General features: G+C 54.7%; 1 protein-coding gene across 9 annotated transcripts in view; it reads right to left on the bottom strand.

Annotated features, from left to right (window-relative positions):
- PFKFB3 (6-phosphofructo-2-kinase/fructose-2,6-biphosphatase 3) overlaps nt 1–11,987 on the bottom strand; it is a 177,447-nt gene that overhangs the window by 93,238 nt on the left and 72,222 nt on the right. For 6 of the 9 annotated variants that reach the window (XM_054521570.1, XM_024253055.2, NM_001135487.1 and 3 more), the window contains 9 exon segments: nt 9,963–10,087; nt 8,792–8,999; nt 8,139–8,285; nt 7,921–8,025; nt 6,692–6,821; nt 5,661–5,723; nt 5,468–5,532; nt 3,311–3,484; nt 1,523–1,545 (listed from right to left, as the gene is read on the bottom strand). In XM_054521570.1, coding sequence (XP_054377545.1) covers nt 1,523–1,545; nt 3,311–3,484; nt 5,468–5,532; nt 5,661–5,723; nt 6,692–6,821; nt 7,921–8,025; nt 8,139–8,285; nt 8,792–8,999; nt 9,963–10,087 — 1,040 coding nt within the window. 9 annotated transcript variants of the gene reach the window in all.

The following is an 11,987-nucleotide window of genomic DNA, read 5'->3' as shown; positions in this document are numbered from 1 at the left end:
TCTAAAGGATCAGGACACGCACAGATGTAAAACCTTCAGGCTTCAAATCCAAAAAGTTTCACACAAGGAGAAGCCCAGATCCTGAAGCAACGCACACTGGCCCCGCGCATCACAGACACTGGCCCTGAGGATGGAGGGCATGCCCCAAGAAGCTGGAAGTTAAGGGCAGGCCCACCTTAGGTAAGCAAAGCCTGGCTGTGGGAAGCAGCTGCAAGGGAGTGGCTGTGGGGGTACACGAGGGTCCAACAGCTGGCCATGCCTTGCGGGTTGCAGGGCAGGGGCCTAGGGACAGCGGCAGGGAATGGGCACCCAGCCCACACCCAGAAGCCGCACAGAGGAGGCAGCCGGCTTTCTGAAGCAAGGGGCCTTGCAGGCCCCGGCTCTGCGGCTCACCTGCTGGAAGCACGGGGCAGTCACTCAGCCCCTCAACCATTCAACGGGGGACTGACTGCCCTGCCAACCTCCCAGGGTGGTCTTAAGGAACATGGACATGGGGGACACTGGCACATCCTCCGGCCCTTCACCCCTTCGCCACCAAAATCTGAGCGCCATGCCGAACCTCTCCCATTTCCAAAACCCAGCCATTCTTTTCAGCGTCTCAGGCTGCATTTCTCATCACACCGTTCCAGTTTCTGCATAAAGTAGTTCGGGTAACTTAAGGAGCAAAGAGGAAATAAAGGGGGGGGTGTGTTTTTGTGGGGGGCAAGGGGATGACACTTCATGTGGCCGTCATTAAAGTTCTGCGGCAGGAAGGCGTCTGCTCCTGGTGGGGAAGGGATCCCAGAGCAGTGGAAACACAGCCCCAGCTATCCCACGGGCTGCCAGAGCTAAGGCTGAACCTGAAACTCTGCAGAGAGCTCTGGGAGGAGCAGAGGTGACTACATGGGTTAGAGATGGAGGCCACACCCAGCCCTGGGCGTGACTATGATGCTGAGCAGGCTCCAACCCAGGACAAACAGATCCCCAAGAAGGGTCTCCACTTGGAGCTCTTTCGGGGTGTGGGAGGTCCTCATGGGGAGGGAGAGGCTCAGAGCTCAGGCCCCACCACACTCCCGCTATTCCCCATAGGTTTGTTTTACTCAGATTAGGCTCTGAGTAAGTTTTCCTTTCAAAACAAAGGACACTCCTGGGGCAGGAGGGGGCTTTAAGGCTAATGGCACCTGGCACAGAGGCAGCTTGCCACCAAGATCTGATTCTGAGAGGGAAATGTGGATTTATGCCGAGCCCTAAACCACGGCCATTCATTACAAACCACGACCTGCAGCCCTGAGAGGGTCAGGGAGAAGCCAGCTGTCGTGAGGCGGTGTCGGAACACACGCAACAGTAGTGGAGCCACCATGACTGCCTGCACCCTTTACAGGAATCTCTCCTCCCTGCTCCTACGCCCATCTCCTCCTTCCCCCATGGAAGACCTCAGATCACAAAACTGCTCTCATCCTCAATATTTTAACAGGCAGGAGGCCAAATGAGCAAGCAGGAAGAAAGCAGTGCAAGCAGCAGCAATGATCGGAGAGATACTTACAGACAGGCTTGCCCTAGCAAAGGCTGCGGAGGAGAAGCAGAGAGAGAAGTCAGTCAGGAGGCAGGGCGCAATCTGCAGGGACGAAGCCCTGCAAAACCCCACGCCGGCCCAGCCAGCAGCTTCAGACATCCCTAAGAACCTGGCCACCCTGAAGGACTGTCCTCCCAACGCCAGAGGCAGCTCTGAAGCGGACAGGAGGATGCAGCCCCCTTCCCCAGCCTGGTCCCCCCAAGCATCAAAGCAGCAGCCTCTGAACTTCCAAATACAACCGCACATTTCCATCAGAACGGATGCCACACGGACACCATTTCAGTTCTGCTGGCTTTTCATAAAAACCCTCAGATCTGAGACCCACAAGGGAATATGTATGAGAGCTCTCCCAGTCCTGCCCCTGTCATGCGCAAAGCTAAGGAGACTGAGGGCCTGGGAGGGGAAGGAATCTGGGCGATTAAATTGCTGCACTCATGTTAGTGTGGAGCTACCACCAAAGCCAGGCCTCCAGGCTTCCACTAATCACAGCCACCTCACCGTGTCTACGTGTCCCCACCACATGCCCGACACTGGGCCTGATGCAGGGCATGAATCCCCTCATCTGATCTGACTTCCGCACTGCCATTATTCCCCCATTGCCTGGATGAAAAAACTGAGGCCTGGAGAGGTTAAGTGACCTGTGGAGGCTGCAGCATCTCCCAGGTCACATTCCAGACACCACCGAAGGCCTAAGGAAGTCTCGGAAAAGGCGGGAAGAGGGGGCAGGCTGAAAAGGATGCTCAGAGCCAGCACCAGCATTCAGCTCATCAATAAACCCGACCGGAAGCTGCACGGGGCTGATTTGTGGGAGCAGGCCCGGAGGGTGCAGGTGGGACAGACCCTTGGGTGGTACCTGAATTTGAGCCCAGAAATTTCTACCTCTCACATATTTGCAAGGGTTCTTGGCTGTAAATGAAAAGATCAGTTTTCTGAAAACATTTTCTGAAAACATATCTTAATGTCTAACAACCAAAATCTTCCAGCCTGTAACCTTCAAAATTAATGAAATAAGTGAAATCGGGTTGGGTTTTTTTTTTTTTTGAGATGGAGTCTCCCTCTGTCGCCCAGGTTGGAGTACAGTGGCACCATCTCGGCTCACTGCAACCTCCGCCTCCCGGGTTCAAGCAATTCTCCTGCCTCAGCCTCCTGAGAAGCTAAGATTACAGGCACCCGCCTCCACACCTGGCTAATTTTTGTATTTTTAGTAAAGACAGGGTTTCACCATGTTGGCCAGGCTGGTCTCGAACTCCTGACCTTAGGTGATCTGCCCACCTCGGCCTCCCAAAGCGCTGGGATTACAGGCGTGAGCCACCGCACCTGGCCTTGTTTAGGTTTTTTACTACCTGCTGGGATAACCATGTTATTTATGTGAGAAAGTGGCCACTTTCTTTGTTTTAGAAATAACCATTCACGAACGTGAACGGGTCTTGGACATCTCACTCTTCCTTCTGCACTGCCTGCTTCTGCCCTATAAAGACCCTATCTTCAGAAAGGAGGCGAACGCAGACACGGTTGTCACCAGCAAGGAAAGTCCCCAGGGTCTCAACTTCAGAGGGTGCTTCCCATGTTCTCCCTCAACACGTGAGTGTGTGCACATGCCCCCACAACACATGTGCACAGACACCTACAACATACACACATACACCGACACGCACCCACGCACGCATTCTTGCAAACACACACGCACGCAATCCCAGATCTGCGGCATCACGCCCGGCATGCATCCCCCAGGCAGGAAGGGAAGGGGAGTGCACTGACTTGTCCAGGCAGCTGCGTGGGCACCTCCGGGGGCAGGCAGCTGGGCAGGGCGGCCGAGGTGGAGGCCACATGCTCCTCAAAGCTGTTGATGCGAGGCTTTTTGGTGGGCTCGGGGCTGGCTAGCGGGGTGACACTATTGCGTCTCATGAGCGGGTTAGGTCCCTTCTTTGCATCCTAAGCAAGACAAAGACAAAAGAGAGAAAGGCGACAGTTACAAAGAAGGGGAGGAAAATTAGCCCCAAAAAAGTTTCTCTGCTCCTGGATTTTAGGGAGGCAATAAGACTGACTGAGGGGAGTGGCCGGGACCACGGGCCAGGGACCATGGGCTGCTGAGTGTGTGGTGACTCCCAGGCAGCAAGAATGGGGGCAATTCCCTCCCGTGCCCCCTTCCTCAGATGGTATCAAAGGATTCCCCACACAGACAAACACGGTGCTTGCAAAGCAAGGAGGGAAAGAATGATAATCACAGCAGAGCATGAGGTCAGAAAAAAGAGCTTTGCTTCCAGCCTCTCTTGAGAGCTGAGGAGGGGCATCTAGGAGGGAGAGGCTGGGCCTGAGGCTCACAGGATGGGGAGGGGAAGGCAACTGTGCTGACTCCCTTCCGCTGACCCCTAAGGCAGGATCTGAAGAGCCGTCTGTACTACACAAAGGGCACCCTGGCTTAGGATGGGGCACGGAGTCTGCAAAACCGGCCTGGAGACCAAAGGGGCAGAAAACGTGCAGCAGGAAGCAGGTTCTGCAGCCAGGACCAGACACAGCCCTCCCATGAGAGGGACAGTGTGATGGGGTGTGGGCCTCTAGCCTCAGAACCGGGGTCTGTCTCCATCGTGGCCCTGCCCCCATTCCCTGCAGGGAAGAGCTCCAGGACCGGCTCAGGCCCAATCCCATAGCGGGAGCAGTGGCTCCCTGACCAGAGCTGTTGTCATATGTCTAAAGGCAAGGCAGCATCCAGTGACCCACATTCCGAAGTGGAGGGGGTGACAGGGACCAAGGCGGCCAAGGGACCCCAGCCTCTCTCAGGTCAACCCACCAGCCAGGCAACTGCCAGCGACTGGGGCAGACGCCTCATCCCTTCGTGCCAAAATCCGAAGGCCAAGAAGCTTCTTGGGACTAGACAGTCACCTGTTTTGGGAACACCATGACAGAAAGTCACGCTCGGTCTAAGAGAAAGGTCTGACTAGTACTAGCACAGTGTTGTACTTTTGGCAGCCTGTACGCGGTGAATTCAAACTCACTTTCACAACGCACGTCCACCTGAGCAGAGGCCCACTCTCAGTCAGAGGCAGCCTGGCCCACCTCCAAATGTCAGGCCTCCCCCCAAGGTAGAGAGCAGCTGCACGGCCAGGCCTCGAGGTCTCCTGAAACCCCTCCCCACCCGCCATCCCCCAGGCCCCTGCTCTCCACGCCTCTCCTCTTTCAACACCGTGTTCTTGGTGGTTCTGAGCCTAATCGCATGCACGTGGCGGCGCTGACCTGCTGATCCTGTTTGAAACAGTAACTCTGGAAACTGAAAGCACTGGTTTTAGCTGCCAGAAAGGAAAGGCAACAAGAACTGTGCTATGCTGATGTTAAAGAGAAGAGAGGCTGGGCACAACGGCTCACACCTTTATCCCAGCACTTTGGGAGACTGAGGCAGGAGGATCCCTTGAGCCCAGGAGTTCAAGACCAGCCTAGGCAACATAGTGAGACCCCATTCTCTAAAAGAATGAATAAATTAAAATTAGCTGGCCATGGTGGTGCGCACCTGTAGTCTCAGCTACGTGGGAGGCTGAGGTGGGAGGATCGCTTGAACCCAGGAGGTTGAGGCTGCAGTGAGCCGTGACTGCGCCACCACACTCCAGCCTGGGGAACAGACTGAGACCCTGTCTCAAAAAAAAAAAAAAAGAGAGAATGTATCTTCCTCACTAATATTCATATCTCGAGCTCAGCAGAAATGGGAGGAAGAGGACACAGGAAGAAAGAAAAAAGAGAAGGCCCCAGAAGCCACCGAACAGACGGGCAGGAACAAAGAGGTGCTGAGGAAGGCAGCCAGCAGGCCCATGGCCCCATACAGGCCAGCACCTGCAGGCAAGCGGCCCCGGGGCCTCCTGAGCGCCCATCACCCACCAGGGCTATCGTGTGATGATGGCCAGGATGAGGCTTGGGGCCTCCACTCACCTCTGACCTCTCCCGGTGCGTGCAGACGGACTCCACATTCAGGTAGATGGATTCCACACGGCAGCCTGGAGGGTGTGGGATGGGGGCAGAGGAAGCTGCTGTTAAAGGGACAGCGCCGCTTACAGCCCATGGCCACAAGAAGCTACTGTGGCCACTTTCAGGGGGACAGGGCTTGCCAGGGGTTGCTACTCACCATAAGCGACAGGCGTCAGTTTCAGGACAGTGTGAAGAGGGCATTTCAGGTAGGGCATCTCCTCTGAAATTGAAATTGTACACCCACAATTAGAAATGAGACATGGCCAGGCGTGGTGGCTCACGCCTGTAATCCCAGCACTTTGGGAGGCCGAGGCAGGTGGATCACCTGAGGTCAGGAGTTCGAGACCAGCCTGACTAACATGGCAAGACCCCATCTCTACTAAAAATACAAAATTAGCTAGGGTGTGGTGGCACATGCATATAATCCCAGCTACTGAGGAGGCTGAGGCAGGAAAATCACTTGAACCCGGGAGGTGGAGGTTGCAGTGAGTGCATGCATTGCACTCCAGCCTGCACAAGAAGAGCAAAACTTTGTCTCTAAAAAAAGAAATGAGACATGAGGGTGGGGGAGGCATGGAAAGACCTTTATGGTCCCCCCAACAAGGACCCTCGGAAGCCCTGTTGGGCAGGGGCATCTGTCCCCAGCCACAAGCTGTCCCGGGCAGCAGGTGGCCCCAGAAGAAGACTTTAGCCCAAAGAGTGCCATCACACCAAACCAAGACTCGCCCTCACAATGACTTAGAGTTGGGAAAAAAGTCACTCCCAAACAATTTAGGTCTGTCTAGGGATTCAGCTGACTGGATTGGACATGCTAAGACTTAACATTTCAATCGGATTGTCAGAGTTTTCCAGGCTGTTTGTTCCTTAGAGGGCACTGAAGAGCAGTGCAGCCCCCACCCCAAGCCAAGACCCTGGGATGTGTGGAGCCAGGGGCGGGTCTCAGGGAGCTGTTTATGAAGCAATGAAGTCCCCGGCATCAACCTGGGCTCCACAGCATTTCCCAAGGGCTTCAAGGAAGCGCTGGACAGAGAGGACCTGAAGCAGCCGGGAGCTGACACCTGTGCCCTTCTCCTAACACCCCATGGCACAGCAGCCAACACAGGGCAGGCCACGGCAGGTCTGCGGCTGACCCGCCGAGTGCCAGTTCCCTCCTCCCTCCATCCCAGGGCTGCGGCCTGCCCGAGGTACCTGCGCTCTTATCCAGGAAGTAGGCCAGCAGGCAGCGCAGGACAGCCTGGTGGCAGATGACCAGCACATTCTCCTGCCGCTCCAGCTCCATGATCACCGGCTCCAGGCGCTGGACCAGGTCCTGGTAGGACTGAGCACAGAGGGCCGGGCCCACGTGAGCTCAGGGCACTCGGGAGGGGCTCTGCCGCTGGCCACAGCCTGCATCAGACCGGCCAGAGAGCCATGCAAAATCAACCATCCATCATCATCAGTGGTTGAGAACGGGCAGGGTTTAACGTGGACTATTGCTCAGCCACAAAAAGAGTGAAGCCCTCCCCACCCCCGCTCCCACACCGGGGAACCTGGAAAACCCAATGCTGTGTGAAAGAACCAGGCACAAAAGGCACGCGTGGCATCTGACTCCACTGACATGGAATGCCCAGAATAGGCAGATCCAGATGCAGGAAGCAGACGGGCCGGTGCCGGGGCTGGGCTGGGCAGGCGGGAGCGGCTGCTAACAGGTCTGGGTTTCTTTGTGCAGTGAGGGAAAGGCCTGGAATTTGTGGTGACAGCTGCACGGCACTGTGAGTACACTAACATGCACTAAATCATAACTTTAACATCATGAAAGTGGTCAATTTTATGTTATGTGTATTTTCTATCAATTTAAAAATGTAAAAAGCAGCACGAGGGCTGCGACTTTAGAAAAAGACCAAAAAAGCTCCTGCTCCTGTGGGCTCTCTGCTGTGCTAACCAGGGCCCCGGTGTGTAAGGCTCAGTCTGAGGCCAGAGGACAGTGGGCCCACAGGGGCCTGAGGCACGGACACTGCTCAGCAGGGCACAGGCAGGGAGAGCACACCAGGCCCAGGAGGATCCCATCGGCAGAGGAGGCAGCAGCGTCCTCAGCCACAGCCACCCGGGCACCGTGCATGGGGAGGCACAGATGCTGCCCAGGGGATATAGAGCCACCCCTCCTGCTAGCCTGCCCAGTGGACCTTCACACACCACCTTCCTCCTCTCCCATACAGTTCTATGTCCCTAGGGAAACACATCTCACTTCTGCTTATGGGAAAATGCACTTCACCCCAGGCTGTTAGAAGGTTCAGTTTGGGGGGACTCAATTCCAAGGTGGAGGGTGTAGGAGCCCCCAGAACCCACACGGAACTGAACTCCCTGGAGGAGTGGCCCAGCCCTGCACAGCAGTGGCCATGTGTGCTGGGGACCGTCAGCCTGCACCAGCCTGTGCTCACCTCCCCGGTGGGGTAGCGGTAGTAGTACTTGTCCTGCTCCCGCAGCGCATACTCCTCGGGGTAGGTGTCCCTGATCTCCTCGTAGGTCAGCTCCTCACAGACACCCTGCGGGGACCCAGTGGTCACTCAGGGGAACAAACCACAGGGGTGTCTAGGGCCTCTTGGGAAGCCGCCCCATATCCGAGGGTGAGGCTGCCTGCCCGCCTCCCGGGACGCACCGCGTCGATCTCATTGAGCGCCTTCCACTGCTCATAGGGCAGCCGCAGCGCCTCAGCTGTCTGGATGGTGCTCTTCAGCTGGCTGGTCCACACACGCAGGTCCTTCAGGTTCTGCTCCTCCACGAACTTGCTCAGAGCGCTGGCAAACTGAGAGGTGGTGGAGAGGGGCCACTGATTCCAGATGCCTGCAGCTCCTCCAAGAGTCAGGGGCTGGAGCAGGCAGCCCACGTGGGGCTGTGCACCACCTGGTTACACCGTGGGGGCCCCAGGCCACTGGGACAGCCACAGCAGCACACACCCTCCCCAGAGACCAGGCTCAGCTCTGCCTGCCCCTCCCCTTCCTAGTGCACAATTGCTCACACATCACACACATGCACAGAGATACACACACCACAGACACACATACAAACACATACATACAAAGTAACACAAAGACACACACACACAAAGCCACATGGATAGGCACAGACACACACACACACAGAGCCATACAGAGATGCACAGATATGCATAGAGACACGCAGGCGCACACACAGATAACACACACAGCAAGCACACCAAGCAGCAGCAGCAGCACACACCTCCCCACCCACCCTATAGACCCTGCAACCGCCCTACAGCCAGAACGGCCCATGCCGCAGCACACCCCGCACCTTCTTGCCCCGGCTGGACAGGCCCGAGTCGCCCCCGATGCGGCCCTGGAGGTTGTGCTCGTTCTCGCCGTGCCGGCACAGGTAGATGGTGCGCGGCTGCACGTGGATGTTCATCAGATAGTACACGATGCGGCTCTGGATGTGGTCCTGCACCCGGTTCACCAGGAACCTCCGGCCCACGTCAATCACCTTGATCAGCGACAAGTCCCTGCAGAGAGACCCCACCAAGGACCATAGCTCAGGCCACCGCCCACAGCAGGACGCACCCGGCCTGACCCAGCTCGTCTGCAGAAGATGTGTTCCCCAGAGAACAGCAAGGCTGGACCGTAGGCCCCTCCAGGGCACAGACCGAATCCTTCTAAGGGGCAGAGCATATGCGTGCGACAACTCCCACAGCTGGTGTCTGGCTGTGAGGCTGGCTTGCCTCCCAGAAAAGGGGGAGAAAAAAGAAAGAAAATGGAGAAAAAAAGAAAGGGGCCTGTGCAGTGGCTCATGCCTGTAATCCCAGCACTTTGGGAGGCCAAGGCAAGAGGATTGCTTGAGTCTAGGAGTTCAAGACCAGCCTGGTCAACATAGCAAGACCTCATCTCTACTAAAGAAAAAAAAATTAGCTGGGCATGGACACCCACACCTGTAGTCCCAGCTACTCCGGAGGCTGAGGCGGTAGGATTACTTGAGCCCAGAAGTTTGAACCTGCAGTGAGCTATGATCATGCCACTGCACTCCAGCCTGGGAGACAAAGGGAGACCCTGTCTCTAAGCAAGCAAGCAAGCAAGCAAGTAAGTAAATAAATAAATGGAAAGAAAGGAAAGGAAAGAAAAAATTAAGGAACTATTAGAGGCACAGTAGCAAAATCAGGCTCAACTCTATGTTGACTTCCTGTACTTCTACACAGTGTTCAGTCCCACTGAATATGATTTGTCATCAAGGATTGTTTTTAAAAGATATTTTCAGAGAGTTGATAAAGGTATCCAGCAGCTGTATGTGGATCACCTGAGGCCAGGAGCTCAAGACCAGCCCGGGCAACATAGCGAGACCTCATCTCTACAAAAAAAACTGTCTTAAAAAATTTTTTTAAAGGTATCCAGGGGCAAATCCTTTGTGGGAACATCAAGAATTCAATAAGAACCCTCATGTGGGTCTTGCAGAGACGGCCAGCCACGGGAATCACCTGTCGCATTTGTCGGGGTCGAGGGGCTGGTAGCTGGCTTCATAGCAACTGATCCTCTTCATGAAGTCGTCCATGGCTTCTGCCGAGTTGCAGTCTTTGTAATCCGGGCTGGAGATTTTAACTTCCTGCAACACCACAAAGGGGCAGCTGATAAATCACGCTGGAAGGCTTTCTGCTGAGATTAAGCAGGATTTGGGGCTTTCAAAAGGGGAGCGCACAGAAGGCTCAGTATAAAGATTATCCGGCCCAGTGTGTAAGAGAAAGGGAGAAAGATCCTGGGGGCTGAGTCACAGCCTGATGTTACATGGGGAGGATTCCCTGGGGAGATGGAGAACTGAAGCCGGAAGGACAGAGACAGGAAACCCACGGGGATTCCATAATGAACACCTCTGAATGCTCCAGCAAGTCAGGATCTGTCCCATGCCCGAGTCACCGCCAGACTGCTTGGCGCTGAACTCAACCGAGCTGCACGTGAGCATCCGCAATGCTCCCCGCACCGGGAGGAGGCTGCTGGTTCTAAGGTATGCTCAGGAGTTCCCAGAGATGCCTCTGGCCTTGTGTGGTTTCTCCTCCACCCCTCACCGCCCGAGGCAGCCCCAGTGTGACCAGTCCGTGGTTAACTGCTTCTCCAACTAGGGCTGTGCCCGCTCCTTTGCAGGGCTCACTCTCCTAGGCAACAACACAGGTCTACCAATACCCACAGTGGCACAGGCCCCAGAAACCAGGTGGATTTTAGGGAAACTCAGCATTTCTGAATGCCTGGGCTCTTATTCTCATCAACCACTGCCGTCACTGAGAGGCAGCCACTCTTCACAGATCAAGGCAATGGGGAGTCGTGTCTGTGTCCTGGCACAGAGTTTCAGCCGGGGAAGATGAGAAAGTCCTGGGGATAGAGTGTGGCGGTTACCCAACAATGGGAATATAATTTGCTGCTGTACTGAACACTTAAAAAATGGCTAAAATGGCCGGGTGCAGTGGCTCACGCCTGTAATCCCAGCACTTTGGGAGGCCAAGGCGAGCAGATCACTTGAGATCAGGAGTTTGAGACCAGCCTGGCCAACACGGTGAAACCCCCGTCTCCTCTAAAAATACAAAAAAAAAATAGCTGGGCGTGGTGGCGCACACCTGTAATCCCAGCTATTCAGGAGGCTGAGGCAGGAGAATCGCTTGAACCCGGGAGGCAGAGGTTGCAGTGAGCCAAGACCGTGCCACTGCACTCCAGCCTGGGCAACAGAAGGAGAGTCTGTTTCAAAAAATAAATAATAAAAATGATTAAGATGGTAAATTTTACATTATGTATATTTTACTACAATTTAAAAAAAAAATCTAAGTTCACAAATGCCTGGCTCTACCAAACTGCTTTGAGATTTCATCAGAAAGAGATTTCTGAACATGGCAGGTTGGGGCAAATGACTATCTGTTAGTGGACAGCCAGACAAATGCTAAACTCCTTGCTAAGCACATTGGTGACCACTCACTGGGAAAAATGACTTCACAGCTGCACCCTGCCGTCTACCAAGGGGAACAAGGAGTGTCCAGCCAAAGAAAGGTGGCAAACCCTCTGTTTAGATGATTTCCTCGTACTCTGAGCCTCCTCCTTTGCACCCACTGGACAAATCTAAACTGACTTTTCACGATTCAAATAGCCCTTCCTGAAACAGGAATTCATTTCCTAAAGACATCTAGAAATACTTCCCCCACCTTGGGGAAGATACCAGGGCTAACACATGCTTAGCATCCCCTCTAAAGGTGCAAAGATGCCAGCACCACAGCGTCCCAGTATACGTTTTCAGAACTGCTTTTCTTTATAGAATTGTCATATTCTGATATGTTTAAGCTGAAGAGAAAATTATCTCCAACACAGGGTGGCGGGCTGTAGTAAGTCTCCATAGTAACCATTCCTGTTTATATATATTGCTATCAAGTGGTAACACTGGAGAAATTCATCAAGTTATGATGCCAAGTGCCCTCAATTTATCTGGGCAAGCTCCCCTGCACAGCACAGACAGGAGGGTTTGTGGCAGG

This window comes from Pongo abelii, chromosome 8 (assembly GCF_028885655.2).
Source record: "Pongo abelii isolate AG06213 chromosome 8, NHGRI_mPonAbe1-v2.0_pri, whole genome shotgun sequence".
Classification (NCBI taxonomy): domain Eukaryota; kingdom Metazoa; phylum Chordata; class Mammalia; order Primates; family Hominidae; genus Pongo; species Pongo abelii.
The sequence above is the reverse complement of the archived record's forward strand: the minus strand, read 5'-3'. Positions and strand labels throughout refer to the sequence as shown.